At 45.8% G+C, this 17,495-nt stretch overlaps 1 protein-coding gene across 2 annotated transcripts; it reads right to left on the bottom strand.

Moving 5' to 3' along the window:
* Nucleotides 1-4,698: 4,698 nt before the first annotated feature.
* On the bottom strand, nucleotides 4,699-16,406 carry hdgfl3 (HDGF like 3). 2 transcript variants are annotated; one of them, XM_026177082.2, is made up of 6 exons: nucleotides 15,268-16,406; nucleotides 12,309-12,385; nucleotides 10,872-11,010; nucleotides 10,617-10,778; nucleotides 6,873-7,007; nucleotides 4,699-5,456 (listed from the first exon to the last, which is right to left on the bottom strand). In XM_026177082.2, exons 1-6 carry the CDS (start codon nucleotides 15,349-15,351, stop codon nucleotides 5,430-5,432), a joined length of 624 nt encoding a protein of 207 aa, XP_026032867.1. In that variant the 5' UTR covers nucleotides 15,352-16,406; the 3' UTR covers nucleotides 4,699-5,429. The 2 variants fall into 2 exon arrangements, with proteins under 2 accessions (XP_026032867.1, XP_026032858.1); XM_026177073.2 differs by having other exon boundaries at nucleotides 6,878-7,007.
* Between the last annotated feature and the right edge of the window lie 1,089 nt (nucleotides 16,407-17,495).

Genomic DNA, 17,495 nt, shown 5'->3' with positions numbered 1-17,495 from the left:
CCTTTAAAATGCAAAACATATTCCAAATACGAGCATTAACAAAGATCGGAAAGAAACACCGACAGAGGAAGAGACGAGTTCGCGCAGAGAGGATGTCTCGACCCGCCGTGGGAAAATAAACAGTCTATATCTGATGACAACAGGAGTGGGAGCAAAGCAAAGGCAACGGGAGTTAAAAGACCGAGCGGTCAGGCGTCGTCTTTGATTCGGTCGAAGGAGGATTTGGCAACTTCAAAATAAAAGATGACACCGCCCGTCTCCTCTGAGGGTGGACGCGGTCCAGGTCACCTTCGGGAATACAGACAAGCCAACGGAAACAGAGGCGTCCGTTTCCTTCAGGTTCACTCGCTAACAGCAACATGACGCTGACCTCTGAGCATCCACCAGGTCATCTGCAGAGTTACCTCAGTCTCTGTGAGTTAACCCAGGAGGTCATCATCATCATCATCATCATCATCTAATGTGTTTTGAAAAAAAGCAAAAACAAGAAAAAGTTTTTGATGTCAGAATGATTCATTTTAGTCTCCTGATTGGCAGAGACAAAAACACTCCCATATTTTTATAAGCAGGGTCAAAGTCCCGACGCCAACCGGCGCCGCTTGGCCTCAAACTCACAGCGGGGAGGATGGCCGTAGACCCACGGGTCAAAAACTGAGTTGTTAGGGGTAACACGGGCTTAACTTAATGAGTTTGTCAGCCTGATCCTCCTCCACCTTTTTTTTTTAAACAGGAAGTAGTCTGGAGAGGTGGAAGTCCTAAATCAGAAATGAGTCCATCAGAGGGACGACTCAGAATCAGAGAGGCTGAGATGGTCTGAGCGTGTGCAGAGAAGGGAGGGTGGAGGATGAAGTTGGAGCTGCCAGGCAGGAGGAGAGGAAGACCTCAGAGGAGATTCATGGATGTAGTGAAGGAGGACGTGCAGAGGAGGAAGCTGGGACAGGAGGAGGTGGAGAGGACTGGAAGAAGAAGAAAGTCTACTGGTGTGGAGAGGATAATCCCAGTTACTTTCTTTGTGTGGTAGTTTTCAGAGGTGGGTTTGCAGGGATGGGGTTTTTAAAGAATCTTCACCTACTTGGAACACATGTCACAGTTTGTGAAGAAACGAAACAATCTGAAAGGGAAAACGTTCGAACGGCTCGTCAGAATGAAGAAACCGGCTCGGGTCTCCCAGACGTCGTCTGTTGTCAGGTTTCCCAGTTTCCACACCGTGTTACGTGGATGTGACGCGAGGGTCACCTCTGCCGGTCTGATGGATGCTCAGAGGTTAAACAGAAGAACCAGCCGACACTTGGATGGATGGCGAGTACAACAGCAGAGCATGCCACTATAAAAAGCTTTGAATTATACAGTGATCTATTTCACAGGTACACAGAGGAACGGATGTGTCACTTCTCCATAAAAAGATGAGCTGTTTTCTAGAGCGGCCCGAGTAGAATAGCGCTCCTACACTCTACAACCAAAGTCAAATATACAGATAAGAGTTAATACGGAGTTACAATGTGTAACCCGGTTGTGCACAACACTCCATACATTTATCTATGTATTTCCATTCATCTTTTTCTGGTTACATAAAAGAGTAACATATAGTGTGGATGGCTAATGTTTGACACTGAATATTCCATAAACCACTCCCATAATTATCCAGGTAAAAAAACAGAAACCTATTTCAAGCTACAACTAGAGTGATCAGTACACCGCAAAACCCGACATACATCATAGACGCTAGGAGAGTGTGTATATATAAATATATATATATTTATATATATCTATATTTTTATATATATATATATATATATATATATATATACACACACACACACACACACACACACATATATATATATATATATATATATATATATATATATATATATATATGTGTGTGTGTGTGTGTGTGTGTGTGTGTATATATATATATATATATATATATATATAAATATAGATATATATAAATATATATATATATATATATATATATATATATATATATATATATATTTATATATATATATATATATATATATATAAATATATATATATATATATATATATATATATATATATATATATGGGTCTTATCAAATGCATTTGTACACAGTGACAGGTGATCATGAGTGATGTGTACAGGTAGGTCTGTGCAGTCAGTATAAATACTGTCTGATGGTTATCTACACTGTGTGAGTATGACGTACACCTGGAGGAACACACCTGACCTGTCGCACAAGGTGTGACTCAAAGGTTCTGAGAGCGGGTCCACCTGTCTGCTTAGTCATCAACGTTTCCAGGTCCAAACTCCGAGGAAGACGGTGAAGAAGGTCCAACTCAGTCGAGGGATCAGCGTGGCTGTTCTCGCAGACACACCGCGGTGTCCAGGCTGGGGTGTCGGCGAGGAGAGGGGTTTAAAGGAGATGCAGAACTGACTGTGAGCCAGTGGAGGCTCATATGGGTGGGGCTGAGAAGTTTTGAACGTACTGCAGAACTCATCTAGGGCTGTGATTGGCCGACCGAACGGGGCATCGTTACAGTAGTCCAGGTGGGAGGCGATAAAAGGCATGAATAGAGGTTTCAGCTGCAGAGGCTGAAAGTCTGAGAGCACTGGCTCGAGTCTGGAGATGTTCTTTAAGTGGCAGGATGCAGTTTCAGAGATGGAGGTAAGATTGGTTGGATACCTCATGAGCTAGAATGTCCAGGTCTCTGTAAAAGGTCGTGTCCCTGCCGGGCGGAAGCAAACGCCATCAGGTGGCTGGAAGAAGACGCTGACAATGGACCAAACGCCCACAGCACGAGGCCAGTCGTTAATCTGCTCCTCTGCGGTTTGGACTACTCGCTGTGAACAAGCGCCGAGCGTTCAGGTATTTGGTGTCTGGGACAGCGTGTCAAAGGTCAAAGGTCTGCAGCACGTTAAACAGAGCCTCGTGCATCGCAGGAGACGCGTGGACCAGAAACAGGTCGGTACGACAAAAAAGTTCACCTGATTTAAACTGAGCAGGTATGCTGGATATCAGCGGGCCGAATTTATATCAGGTGACGTTTCTGGACGAGTTCTCAGAACCTTGTGATCACATCCAAGTCGCAGAGCAAGCACAGATGCACCAATACTGTGTTTCTACTGTGTTTCTACTGTGTGCGACAAACTACAGGAAGTAGTACATGTAAAAAGTCATTTTTCAGCAGTTAGTCAGGAGGCAGGTCAGGACCGTAAGTTTGTGGACACAAGCTCTGCAGTTTCACACACACCACAGTGGACGGCAGCTTTAACTCAAGGGTGAATTAAACTTGCATTCTCTCCAACAATCACCAGGGGGCGACATCTCTCCAATCTGATAGACGTCTATGAGAAAAGGGGAGGTCAGTAACACTTATGGTGTCAGTCGGCGTCTCGGGTCTTATCGTTTAATTTGGAGATTGTGGTCTCATGAGTCCGAGTCCCTCACTCATACAGTCTGCAGCCAATCAGACAAAAGCTGTTGTTAAAAAGGGAGGAGCTTATTCCAAACTGCTCAGTCTGCGATGTGCAGAGGCAAAATGATCCAATAACTTACAGGCCTGAGCGTACAAACATAAAACACAAGCACTGCGTCAGCGTGTGAGGAGATAAATCTGGGCGTTTCACATCATGTTTGTTCACTCTGGAGCCTGAATGACACCCACAGAAACACACAGACGGGTCATGTTGTTGTGTTACCTCTGAGCTCTCACTGATTTCAGTCACAGACGTTTCAGTGAAGCCTACAGCTTTTTGTTGATATAAAAAAAACTTGAACTAACGCTGAATGTGCCGAGACATTTACCGTTACCGGCACAGCGCGACAGAAATGCTTATACTGGGTTTGCTTTAGTCAGCCTAGCTTTCATTAACCATTGTTTACATTCATCCTTTAAAATGGATTCAATTCCACAAAAACCACGCTGCGGTTACAGAGCGCAGCTGGTTAGCTACAGCAGAGCAATAAATAAATCCAGACGGCTCAGCTCTGTCGTCAGACTGCACCGGGGTTTCCTTTTGAATAAAGCGAGCTCGGACGGTCGGGTCAGTACGAACAGCTGACTCTGTTTGCTGATTGTTCGGAAGGTGCAGTCAGATCGAAGCGAGCCGGCCGAAACTTTTGAGTTTTTCTGTGCTTTTGTGAATTTTCAGCAGGTTCATTCTGCTGGGCTGTTAGCTACCTCCACAATAACACCAACACAGAACATTTTAACTGTGGTCAACATCTGGATCACACCTCTGGAACAACATCGGCTTCAGCCAATCAGCATTTAGGATTTAGAGAGCCCTGCTGCTGATGTCATCAAAAGACGTGCAGAGATCAACGTGAGCAGTTCGACGAGTCGGACAGCAACATCGAAAATATGCTAACACAACCAATAAGCATTCACAGCACCTGGCCAGCTCACCTGAGCAACGACAGGTGCCTTACTGTGCACGCGGTCGCTGCCTGATCTGTACTGGAGACCCGATTTATTCCACACGTGTGCAAACACGCTCACACTTCCTGTCACAGTTTAAAAGTAATATTTTTCTTGCTGGTGTTACCTGATACCTACGTCTTCTGTTGTGAAGAAATTAATATGGCATATTTATTCTTGTTTGTCTAAAGCAGCCTTCTTTTATCTGCCAGTTTCCCCTCAAACAGACACATTTATAGAGGAAATCTTTAACTTTATAGGTTTGATTGATAAATATCTTTAAACACGTGCTTAGTTTGACTTTTTCATTTTTGCATAGTCGAAAGAATAATTTGTTCATATTTTACAGTCACTTTGTAACTAATCCAAGTTTTTATTATTAACACGCTGAACCACAAAAAAATATTTATTTATATTCGGTGGTTTTTAAATGTTGTCGATGTTGGCAGGAGAGCGCTCTGTGATGACATCACAAACACCGATTGGCTAACGCAGCTGTTGCTCAGATCTGCGTGTCCGTCTGTGACGAGGTTCACGGTTCGGACTAAAGCTAAAACTTTACGCTCCTAAATCAGCTACTGAAGCTTAAACACAGTAAATTAAAACACATCACTGTCGCCTCAGGCCGAGTAGAAACAAATCAAATCAAGAATAAAGCTCCATTAAAAACACACATTATGGTATCAAAGCTCCTAAAGGTTTACATGTACTTAATGCCACTTAAAATATCCTTCAAATCATCGCATGAAACTAATTACAACCTTCAGCCGTTGATTTTCGAGGCTTCTCCTGGGATTAAGTGAGAGTGCTGAGAAATAACCCGTGTGACGTAATGCCCAGTCTCAAGCCTGGTACCAACGTGGAGGCTGATACCAGCATCAGTAAGGGTGCATCTTTCATACAAACACACACTGAAGAACAGGAAGTGGAGGTGTCGATGGCAGCCAGCAGGTGGTGCTGATGAGAAATCATGTCGTGGGGTCACCGTGCCAACGTCGCAGCTACGCGCAACGATTTCCCCTCTAGTGTTCCTCTAAGAGCAGCTGGTTCTGAGGAAGGAAAAGACAGCGTGTTCAGAAAAGCTAAAGCAGACTCGTCTCAGGCACTTTCACATTCAGCACATTCATGTCTAATCCATTGGCTTTTTGACCATTGTTGCGGGAGCACATTTGTGAGGACTCTGTGCAGGCCAGTCAACCACACCAGTCTGGCTCATCCAAGTCTTTATGGACCTGCTTTTTGCACTGGTGCGCAGTCATGTTGGAACAGGAAGTGGCCATCCCCAAACCGTCCACACATAGTTGGGAGCATGAAATTGTCCAAAGTGTCTCTGATTGCTAAAGCATGAAGACTTCATTAGAAGTAGAGGGCCGAGCCCAGCTCCTGAACTCCGACCCTACACCAAACTTTACACTTGGCACAGTGCAGTCAGACCAATACCCAGCTACACATGGAGTGTACAAAGAAAGCTGAACAGCTATGTTGGCTACCACATTGGATTGCTGGTTGCAAAACACAACACAGTCATAAATGTCTCATAAAAGCATTTAAGCCTTGGTCTAATTAAAAGCTTCGTGGAATAAAGCTTTAGCTGCTTCTTAAAAGTCTCCACAGAGTCCAAACTCCGCAGTGCACTCCACAGTCCGGGTGCAACAGGATCTGAAACCAGTGTGAGGGAGTGAAAGGTTTTGATTCGATGACCTCAGGCTAAAAGTTCATTAAGGGCGAGATTTATGGGCAAAGGAGCGAATGTTCAGAAGGCCAATCCAACAAAAACATGTCAGCGCGAGCTGGTCGCAGTGAGACTCACAGCAAACACTTTGTCTGCTCTCCAGCCGCTGGGATCAGCCACTGGTTTGGCGATGCAAGCGGCGAGGGCACAGCGGTAAGAATCCAGAGCATCCAGCGAGAAAAACTGACGCTGCAGTGGAGGGCGCATTTCCAACCACAACCTGAAGAGTAACTGGCAACAAAAACCAGGGACGGCTCCAGTCCAATTGGTGGATCTCCGACCTGGAGGCTCGTCCAATCTGCTCCTGAATGAGAGCCCCACAGCCTTTTTCCTCAATATCTTCTTAGGATTCCCTGAGGTACGGCCCACGAGTAGTGAAAAATATTCATGTGCCACAAACGGTGGCAGAGAAACTCTCTTATAACTGACCCAGTCATCAAAAAGCTGTTTGATGTGGAGCAGGGAGGAACGGTCATCAAACACAGCAGCAGAGGTAAATGCATCGTCTGCATTTATATTTGAAGGCTTCTTGAATTTGTACCAAGGATGTATAGAACAAATCTTTTCTGTTCTTTTCTATTCGTGTACAGTGTTTCCCAGTGATTTAAAACGGGTTAAAAACAACTTGGTTTGGGTTGAAACGCACACTTCCAACTGAAACCCTGTTTATCAGTTTGGATGCATAACTCGAACCTCTTTCTTGCCTCTGAGTGCTAACATCTTTTATTCCCACCTTACTGTCAGTGGTGTTCTGCATGAGGTCGTTGTCAGGGTCCCCTCCCTCCGAGCCGCTCTTCTGGTCATCATCCTTCTCGTCTTTCCCCAGGTCGTCCTCTCCAGACGAGATCCTCGACAGCTTTGAGGATTTCTGAGGCAGGAAAACGAGCATCAGCAGACAAACTACACATAGTTAAAGACATTCAGCTCATAGAGCAGTTCAACCGGACAACCAAACATCAGAGCAAATATCTTTAAAAGCCTCGGATCAGGAAGGTTAAAAAAACCCAACTCACTGCAAACCCCTTTGAAACCCTACGCCAGAAACAGACATGCAATATGTAAAGTGAAAATCCACAAAGGCCAATTTCTGGAGGAAGACTGCCGAATGAATGAATGTGAGGAAATGCTCAAAGAAGTGGAAACACTTGAGGGACATCTTTGTTGGTTGTGTTGTGGAGCATACAACATAACATTAGGCTGTATGCTCCACAAAGACTTGCTGCAGCCTGCAGCGGCAGGTCTGCTCAAACAACTAATTTTAATAGAAGTGATGAATCAGGTTATGAAGAGAAATGAATGAAATTCTTTGTGTGACATAACAGATACAAAGCAAAAACAAAACTCAAAGAACAATCACAGTGACAGCCCCTCCCGGAGCCCGGTTCTGATAGAGGTCACTTCCTGTTCGTCTTCTTTCCCACTGTCACCAAGTGCTGCTCACAGGGAATCATCTCTAATTCTGCAACTATGTAACTGCGTTGTATAGTGGGGTGGCTGTAGCTCAGGTGGCAGAGCAGGTCAGCCACTAATCAGAAGGTCGGTGGTTCGATCCCAGGCTGCCTCCTGGCTGCATGCCAAATATCCTTGGCATGCAGCCCCATGTTTGCCTACTGGTGGTGGTCAGAGGGCGCCAGTGTCCGGCAGCCTCGCCTCTGTCAGTGCGCCCCAGGGCAGCTGTGGCTACAATGTAGCTGCCATCACCTGTGTGTGGATGACTGGATGTGAAAAAGCACTGTGGGGTCCTTGAGGGCTAGAAAAGCGCTATACAAATACAGGCCATTTATATAAAGTTAGATATGAGCTGAGTCAAAGTCCAGACCTGAAAACATGATTTTAGCTTTAATATGAGCTCATTTCTGTTTCTTTGTCCCCATCTGATTAACACACACACTCGTTTTCATATCTTAATGAGGACATCTCATTGACATAATGCCTAGAGATGGACCGATCCGATATTACGTATCGGTCCGATACTGACCTAAATTACTGGATCGGATATCGGAGAAAAATAAAAAATGTAATCCGATCCATTAAATATCACGAAAGCACCTCACAAAACTTGCAACACGCCGTAACTCACCTCAGAACGTTAGCACGTCGGAGCAGTATGCATCACGTGATAGAGCGGCTGTGGCATGCGGGACCTGTCGGTGGTCTGGATAGCATGTGGAGCTTCGCTAGCAACCCGGCATTTCATCTCCGATAAAGTTATCCCCGAGAGAAGTAAAGCACGTGTGTAAGTCCATCTCTGAATGTTTGTAAAGCATTCCTGCGTTAAGCTTAACAAGCGATATATGGAGCGACTGCCTCTCCTGCTGCTACTTCAATCATGAAACTGCTTAACGATCAGCTGATCGGCTTTTCTGTCGCGAGTCCGTGTCTCTAGTTTGCTTTTGGCCCACTTTGCACCAGAAAGAGGAAACCAGCGGCTGAACAACAGCAGCACGTTTAAGCTTGATCAGCTGCTGTTAGAATGTATTTAATATTACTTTCTACTCGAGGATCTTTTTCTACGTAGCTGACGCTGGTAACTGTGCAGGGGCGGATCTAGCAAAGTTTAGCCAGGGGGGCCGATAGGGCATGAACAGGGAAAAGGGGGCACAAAGACATACTTTTCTTTCTTATTCTCATTTAAAATGTCGAGCTTTTAATAAATAATTATCTGACACTCAAAGTTTTAATTTGATGCAAAATGAATAGAAGTCAATTACTGTATATAGTGACTATTAAGTCTAATATATATACCCTAGTAAGCTATAGTACTTTTTCCTTTGGGAAGGTACCATCTGTGCAGTCTGCAATTTTGTTGAAGAAAGATGTTGAATCTATTTAATATTTCTTGAAAAATAATTGATTTCTGTGCATTTTTTTCACACTGCATCAAATTAAGGTTGATTACGTCGATTAAGCATCATGAGGTGGAGCGTGAGGGGTGGTTCCCTATTTTTTATTTATTTATTTTTGTTGTTGCTGGGAGTTGGAACCCTATTAGTTAGGTTGCTTAATATTTATGCTAAGTACTCTTTAAAATACCAGAATAGGGAGGATGGTGTAGGTTTAAGTTTATTAGATTGATCAGTATTGCTGAACTATGAAATATTTTTTTTGCATACAGGTATAACAGAATAGCTTTAGTGTAGTTGTTGTTTTAAACTTGAGTATGAACTTATACAAAATGCAGCAAGATATTTAAAAAACAGTTTTGTTGATTAAAAAACACTATATCGGATTCATATCGGTATCGGCAGATATCCAAATTTATGATATCGGTATCGGACATAAAAAAGTGGTATCGTGCCATCTCTAATAATGCCTTCTCGAGCTCCTGACCTAACCATCAAAAATGAACGCCTAATCCAAACCTTTACCCTAAACTTAACTGTAACCCTGACACTAAAACCACATTTCGAGTCTCAAACTTGTGGGGACCTGGACTAGCCTTCCAATGTGTTGTCCTCACAAAGATGTCTAAACATGTACACCACACACACACGCTGCTCCCGGATGCACAGCACATTCCTTCGGATGCACCACATGTGCCGTGTGTAATGGAGACCAGTTGCTAGGCAACTGTGGTTGCTAAGTGAAGAGCAGGATGCGAGTGACTTTTTCAACCTGCCTCCATTTACAGCAGCTTAAACATGACTACAGTAACACAGAGAGAGAGGGAGGGAGAGCTTTCCTCCAGAATAAAGGTCAAACAAAAGACGGAGGACGTGAAAAACACGGGGAAGGTCGGAGACGCTGCTGCGGGGGCGGCAAACATCTGGGTGAATGAAGGGCAAAAGATGAAGGTTTAGACTCATTTTGAGCAATTAAAAAAATATTTAGCCGTGAGATTCAAACGATGTCTGCGACGCGGCTTTCACGTGATCCTCTGCAGCATCCATCAGATATCAGCTGATTTTATTTCAGACGTTTGTTAACATCAACAAATCAAACATTCACGTCGCCCTGCTTCATGAAATGTTCCTCAAACAGCACAAAACCGATCATCTGTTAGGTCCCGAGCGAGTAACGTGAGTCAACACTCACCACATCACCGCGTGTGCTCACAGCGATGAAGGGAGACCGAGCTCCCTGATGTTCTTTTAAAATCCATTTAAATATCTGACCAAAGCTTTATTGTTGGGTTTGTGGAGAGCAGGAGAACGCGAGAATAATGCCGCAGACTTTAAATCTGGACGATTCATCTCAGATTTTTAGCTGAAACCTGGAGGTAGCGCCGAAACCTGCAGTTCCACTAATGTCCAGCAGAGGCTCCACAGTGAGTCACTCTCATTTAAAAACGTGTTTCCAGCCTGCTGTCGGAGCCCGTTGGAACATGTTGATTCAAGCTTTTCACACTAACAGACATATTTGACCCCAGCAGGTCAGATTACTGCGGCACAGCTGATGACCTCTCCTGCTCAAACCTGAAACAAGCAGCGTAACGAGCACAGACTCGTTTCGCACTCCCCTGTCTGCAGGACGCTACCTTGGAGCTGGCCGTCTTTTTCCGTTTGGACCCGGTCTTGTCTCCTTTCAGTTTCTCCTTGTCGTCTTCCTCCTCGACGGAGTCGCCCTCTTCGCCCTCGCTGCTGCCATCGGCGGCGTTCCCGCCCTCCTCCATCTCCGACGAGCTCTGCTGCTGGATGGCCTGCGAGCAGACAACGCTGCGTTTGATTAGTAAAGCTGAAAGGAGGATGTTTATTGTGAAAGGCTTTTCTTTGAAGCTTCAGCGCCCACTGACCTGATAGCCGGTGAACTTCACTCCGGGGTTGTTCTCAATCTCCCACAGGCCCTCGTTGAAGCCTTTCCTCTTGTTGGATTTGCCAAATTTGTCTTTGTACTCCTTGTAGGGAAGAAGATCCTTTGGACCCAAGAATGCACTGAAAAAGACGCAGAAGAAGAAGCGGACAGGTTTACTTCTGTTATCATAACTAAAAACACCCAGAGCGGCTTTACTGAATGATCTGAAGTTCATTGATGAACATGCGGCGTTTTCACGAGGCTCTGAGGAGACAATCTGGACGGCTCCATCGCCGGTTGGTGATATTTTTGATAGTTTAGTGAAAACGAAGCTCCATAAATATTTGACTTGTAGAGCGTGACGGCTGAACGTGACCACACAGTGGAGCCCGCTGCCTCTTTTGATCCTCGTCTCCTTCCCGACTCCAACCGGACCGTTATTTACAAAACAAACGTCAAGATTCATTCTTTATTTCTCAGACTTCTGAGGAGTCGCCCCCTGCTGGACACCAGAGACAATGCTAGTATCAGATCTATGTCCATCTTTTATATACAGTGTGTGTGATCATGTGTGATGAGCAGGGCTGATCTTACTGGATGAGAGCATGGATAGCACCAGACTGAAAGTAACTAAGTACATGTACTTGAGTACTTTTTGTTTCCGTGTTTAAATGTTGATCTTTTAACTCTGAACATTTGAAACTTTCAGTTCCTTCACTGTGTGGCTATTAAGCATAAATGTCCTGATATACAAAGATGACTCATCAGGGATGGAGCGGCTCTTCCAGAGATTATGAATCACAGGAATCTGGTTGAAACCAGGGATCTTTCAGGTGTCGAGCAACACGACGGATCCACAAATCAGAATATTTTTATTGTCCTTGTAACAAGTACAACAAAATATTGAAAATAAACAAAAACATCTGTATACGTGTTTACAGATGAAGCTACGCAGCAGTATAAAGCCAGTCTGTGTTACCTGTAAGGTCTGTGCATCATGTTCATATGCTTTCATGCTCTATATAATTACATTCTGGTATTATTTTTATTATATGCTGCAGTAAATAAACACAGACTTTAAAAACTTTCTCAGCTGGAGTTTTATTAAAGTTCTGGTGGTTTTGTTTTGAGGAAAGGTCAAAATTCCTGCAGAAAAACAGCCAGCATGTAAATAATTCAAATCATCTGGAACGTTAAAGCGAGACAAACGCCAATGAATCGATAAATCTGCTAATATCATGGATATGAGTGTACACACATTTTAACTCCTGCGCAGCCGATTTCCACGGACCGCCCTCCGTAGGAGGCCAAACGCCAGTTTGAGTTTATGCTCTGGATTTATTTCGGATCAAATATCGTGATTCCCGGCCCGTGGACCCGAGCGCTGCAGCTGCTGCTTGCCTCGTAAACACAAGCTGAAAAATAAAAAGGTGCGTACGTTTCATGGGTCCCGAAGAAGAAGATGGGGTATTTGTTGGCAGGTGGCTTGACAGCTCCTTCAGGAAGCTCATCAATCTGAAGCAGAGAGAGAAAGTGAATATTTATCAGAGCGATGACCAACCGAGGTCACAGAAGCCTGGAGAGAGGTCAGCGTGTTGGAGGAGGTAGGATGAAAACAACAACAAACTGTATTTATACAGCAGCGTAACAGTTACAGAAGCATCGTTTCTATCTGTGAGGATTTTTAACACATTCATGAGTTTCAATGAAGAAATTTCTCTTACAGGAAATACGACAGACACGAAACAGAGATAAAAACAAAACGAGCATTTGGTTATAAAACAGCGTGTTGGACTTACAAAGAGAAACGAATGAAGCAAGGCGCTGAAACTACTTATGTTTCATTAGAGAGGAGTTTCACACTACTTTAAATGATAGTTTTAAACAATTTTCAGCAGCTAAAATTAAATACATGTAGATCCAACCCCCGGTCCCCACAGCGCCTCCTGTGGGCAGTGATGATGCTTCTTTAGGCTGTCCCCACAGAGCGCCATACCCTCCCCGAGCAGGGTAATCATGATGTTGATGCTTCACAGGGCAACGGTGGAATGGACTGATTCTTATAGAGCACGTGAATGAGGCATACAACATGCCTCATTCACGTGCTCTATACATAGTGCTTTCTAACGACATCCATACTCCGATGGACGCATCGGAGAGCAAGTTCAGGTTAGTATCTTGCCCAAGGATGCTTGACATGCAGGCTGGAGGAGCCAGGGATCGAACCACCAACCTTCCAATCAGTGGGTGACCAGCTCTACCTCCTGAGCTACAGCCACCTTGAAGGTGAACTCTTCACCTGGGACTAAGGCACACAAACTCCTCCACCACGATGGGGAGGTGATTCAGAGGATGGAGCCTCACAGGTGAGGTGTTCTGGGCATGTCGGGGGTGAGACCCTGGGGCAGACCCAGGCCACGCTGGGGAGATTATTTCTCCTTCACTCACTACGTGTTAACAGACCTCTAAGCACTGATTCATGCTTGTTATTAACCTCTGTCTCTCTTTATCCTGTCTTCCTTCTCTCACCCCAACCAATCACAGCAGATGGCCCCGCCCCTCCCTGAGCCTGGTTCTGCTGGAGGTTTCTTCCTGTTAAAAGGGAGTTTTTCCTCCCCACTGTCGCCAAAGTGCTTGCTCATAGGGGCTCATATGATTGTTGGGTTTTTCTCTGTATGTATTATTGTAGGGTCGACCTTACAGTATAAAGCACCTTGAGGCGACTGTTGCTGTGATTTGGTGCTGTGTAAATAAAATCTGCCGGGTGGGGAATGCCTCGGTGAGGTGGAGGAGGTGGGCGGGGAGCTTGAAGCGCTGCTGCTTAGACTGCAATGACTCGGACAAACAGCAGGAGATGGATAAACAAGTAGGGAGGATAAAAAATACAATAAATGATATGTGAGTGCTGTCAGATTAGAAACAGATGAGCTTCCTGAAAACATGCTGTGAGTAAAGTACCTGCGGTCTGAGGACACTGATGGAGAAGTCCTCCACCCAGGACCAAGAACCCATCTAACTAGAACCATTCAAAGGTATGAGGCCGTGCTGTTAGATCACAGACACTTTCGCAGGCCCCCGGGCCGTATGTTTGACACCCGTGCTTTAGAGAAACAGCCCATTGGAAGTTAGAGTGAAATGTTTTTCTCTGTGCCATTATCCATCAGCTGATCACTACTCAACCACATCGTACATTTTTAAATGTCTACCTGATACAGCCACATGTTATATGTGGTCTGATTCTTGTATAGCGAGTACTTCTGCACTCAGAGCACATTTTTCATGCTCTAACATCCATACTCTGATGGATGCACCAGATGTCAACTAGAGCAGACTGGGACTGAACCAGCAACCTTCTGATTAGTATTGCCCTGCTGCATCACCTGAGCCACAGCCACCCTTCAGTACAGTCAGAGCTTTCCAATGGGTCGGTGCTCCTCTGGCAATCCGAGTCAAACCTCTCTAAGAGGAGATGAATCCATACATGCTCTCATATATGAATCATTTCTGTGTTTAAACTTTGCTTGTGCATGGAGGAACCTCCTGCCCACTGACACACCGAGTCTGACGTGAATCAGAGCTTCTGTTGTGAAGTGACAGGAGTTTGGGTGGAGCGTGTCCCGTTCATCCACTTTTACAGTCAAATATTCCTAAACTTTAGAGGACATAACAAATGTCGCTGTGCTTCGCTGCACCTTCTGCAGGGTGGAAGCTGAAGCACTGTAGGAGCCCATCACGTCAGTAACATCCTGAACCTGCTGTCAGGATTTTATCTCACATTTTCTAAAAGAACCTTTGATAAAACCTCAAACAGCAAAACCATCCTGACAGGGTCCAAACTTTCTCTCTTAGACTTTATCTGAAACGATCAGCATCCTGCACACGGTCCCTGAGCATCACCAGGTGAGCACAGGTGTGCACAGGTGTCCACAGTCACTCCTGACTGCAGGGAAATAAATCTGCATTCGTGCATTATGTGAACGCAGTCATGTGAGGACTTGCAGGAGCCGTGGGTCACTCGTGCTGCGTGAGTGGCAGGTATACGTACAGGTATACACGAGCCGTGTTTGAAGCACGGGCTCGTTTTAGTGATGTGGGACAGCAGCGAGAAGCCGACAGAAACACGGCGCGTGAGCGAGGTTACCTGAGGTCATGTGCAGGTTTAACATCACAACCACATTAAAACACGCGCGCACGCACGCACGCAGTGCGAAGCTGGGAGAGAAGCGCAGTTTCGCAGAAAATGGAGCCCTGCTAAGGGCCCCGAACTCGGTGTAAGATGCCCGCACACGGACGTTGCCCGGGGCCGCAAATGCGCAGAGAAATGCGGCTCCGCTCCCGCAGCAGCGGCAGGACCGCGCGCACCGACCCCGCCTCCCGCGCTCCCAGCCCAGACTCACCCTGGCCGGCCAGTGCGGGTATCCCTTCATCTTCGCGAAAACCAAATCTCCTGCCTTGTAGTCCCGCGGCCGAGGGCGAGCCATGTCTGCGGTGGAGCTCCGAGCCTGTGCAGTCCTTCAGTGCCGCGCGGGCTCAACGACCATCGGAGTGTTTACCCGCCGCAGTCACACCGACAGAAATAATTAAAGAAAGGCGGAAAACGGGCCTGACTGACGGGGCTGCCGCTACCCTCGGAGGCGGCCGTAAACGCGGCGGGAATGGCCTACGTAAGAAGCGTAAGAAGCGCGGAGAGCCACAGCGGGGGAAAGACTCGACTTCCGGCCTTCAGAATAAAAACGGCACTGCTGCTCGAACGTCCCCAGCAAACACTTCCGGTTAAATACCCGTCAGCTGACCGGTGGCTGGAAATGTTTTTATTTTTTTAATCAACTTTATTTGATAAAGGAACAAGGTACAAGAGCAGTAGCTACCTCAGCACCATCCATCCATCCATTCGCTTATCCTTTTCAGGGTCGCGGGGGGCGCTGGAGCCTATCCCAGCTGTCATAGGGCGAGAGGCGGGGTACACCCTGGACAGGTCGCCAGTCTGTCGCAGGGCCAACACACAAGGACAGACAACCATTCGCACATTCACACCTAGTGACAATTTGGATTATCCAATTAACTATCCCCACAAGCTGCATGTCTTTGGACGGTGGGAGGAAGCCGGAGTACCCGGAGGGAACCCACGCAAACACGGGGAGAACATGCAAACACAGAAAGACCCCGGCCTGATGTTGGAATTGCTGTGCGGCAACAGTGCTAACCACCGTGCCACCGTGCTGCCTACCTCAGCACCACAAAGATTAAATAAAATATGTACTCTACAAAATAATTTCAGAAGCTTAACACAGAAGAAAAAATATGGATGTTGCAGCGAGAGCGAACAAAAAGCAGACAAAAAACAGAGCCTCGCATTAATTACGCCTCTGAATATTTAATTTAAGCAGACTAATAACGGCGTAATTGCTTTGTGATTAGAGGAATGTTTGATGGTGTCAGTATATTTGTCGAATTCCATCAAGAAATTGAGGAAATTTAGTTTTCTGTTAACCTTACGTTTGTGAATATGAAAAAAGATTAGTAAATTATTATTTTTTTTAAATGTCTTGAGTCATGCTCAATAATCCAGGTAAGTAAATTCCCAAAAGTTGATTCTTTTCATCTGGATGTTTTCAGTGGGAGAAACGTTCATCAGAATCAGAAAGGGTTTTATTGCCAAATGTTGAGCAGGTTTACAACATTAGGAAATTGCTGCGGTGCTTCAGTGCAAACATGCTGTCATAAATAGCACTTAAATAGACATGAAAAAAAAATAAAAGTAAGAATAAGAATAGAGTGCTACGTAGAAAGATATATACATGAGTGCAGGTGGTGATCAGTGCCAAACATAGAATGATGCAGTGACACAGCGTAGGGTCATGTGTTAGTGGTGGGAACAGTCATACGGTTATTGTTCATGTGACCAACAGCAGAGGGGAAGAAACTGTTCTTATGGCGAGAGGTTCTGGTGCGAATGGACCGGAGCCTCCTGCCTGAGGGGAGCAGGTCAAACAGACTGTGTCCAGGGTGAGAAGGGTCAGCTGAGATCCGGGCTGCACGCCGCAGTGTCCTGGAGGTGTACAGGTCCTGCAGAGATGGGAGTCTGCAGCCAATCACCTTCTCAACAGAGCGCACAACACGCTGCAGTCTCTGTTTGTCCCTGATAGTGGCTCCAGCGTACCACACGGTGATGGAGGAGGTGAGGATGGACTCGATGATTGCAGTGTAGAACTGCATCATCGTCCGTGTTGGCAGGTTGAATTTCTTCAGCTGCCTCAGGAAGTACATCCTCTGCTGGGCTTTCTTGATGACGGAGGTGATGGTGGGCTCCCACTTCAGGTCCTGGGTGATGGTGGTACCCAGGAAGCGGAATGAGTCCACAGAGGTGATGGGGGTGTCAGTCAGGATGATGGGGGGGAGTGGAGCTGTGTGCTTCCTGAAGTCCACAATAATCTCCACTGTCTTCTGGGCATTCAGCACCAGGTTGTTGTGGCTGCACCAAGACACCAGACGTTCAACCTCCCTCCTGTAGGCAGACTCATCCCCGTCCGAGATGAGCCCAATAACGGTGGTGTCATCTGCAAACTTGATTAGCTTGACAGACTGGTGGGTGGAGGTGCAGCAGTTGGTGTACAGGGAGAAGAGC

This window comes from Astatotilapia calliptera, chromosome 1, assembly GCF_964374335.1.
Source record: "Astatotilapia calliptera chromosome 1, fAstCal68.1, whole genome shotgun sequence".
In the NCBI taxonomy this organism is placed as follows: Eukaryota; Metazoa; Chordata; class Actinopteri; order Cichliformes; family Cichlidae; genus Astatotilapia; species Astatotilapia calliptera.
The sequence above is the reverse complement of the archived record's forward strand: the minus strand, read 5'-3'. Positions and strand labels throughout refer to the sequence as shown.

Bases quoted from the DNA above. Each gene is read 5' to 3' on its own strand.
- hdgfl3 (XM_026177073.2), bottom strand. From the start codon at position 15,351: ATGGCTCGCCCTCGGCCGCGGGACTACAAGGCAGGAGATTTGGTTTTC. The intron at 11,011-12,308 runs GTACGCACCTTT...CGTCTTTTTCAG, and splicing joins TTCTTCGGGACCCATGAAAC to TGCATTCTTGGGTCCAAAGG. The intron at 10,779-10,871 runs GTCAGTGGGCGC...GTCTGCTCGCAG, and splicing joins TGAAGTTCACCGGCTATCAG to GCCATCCAGCAGCAGAGCTC.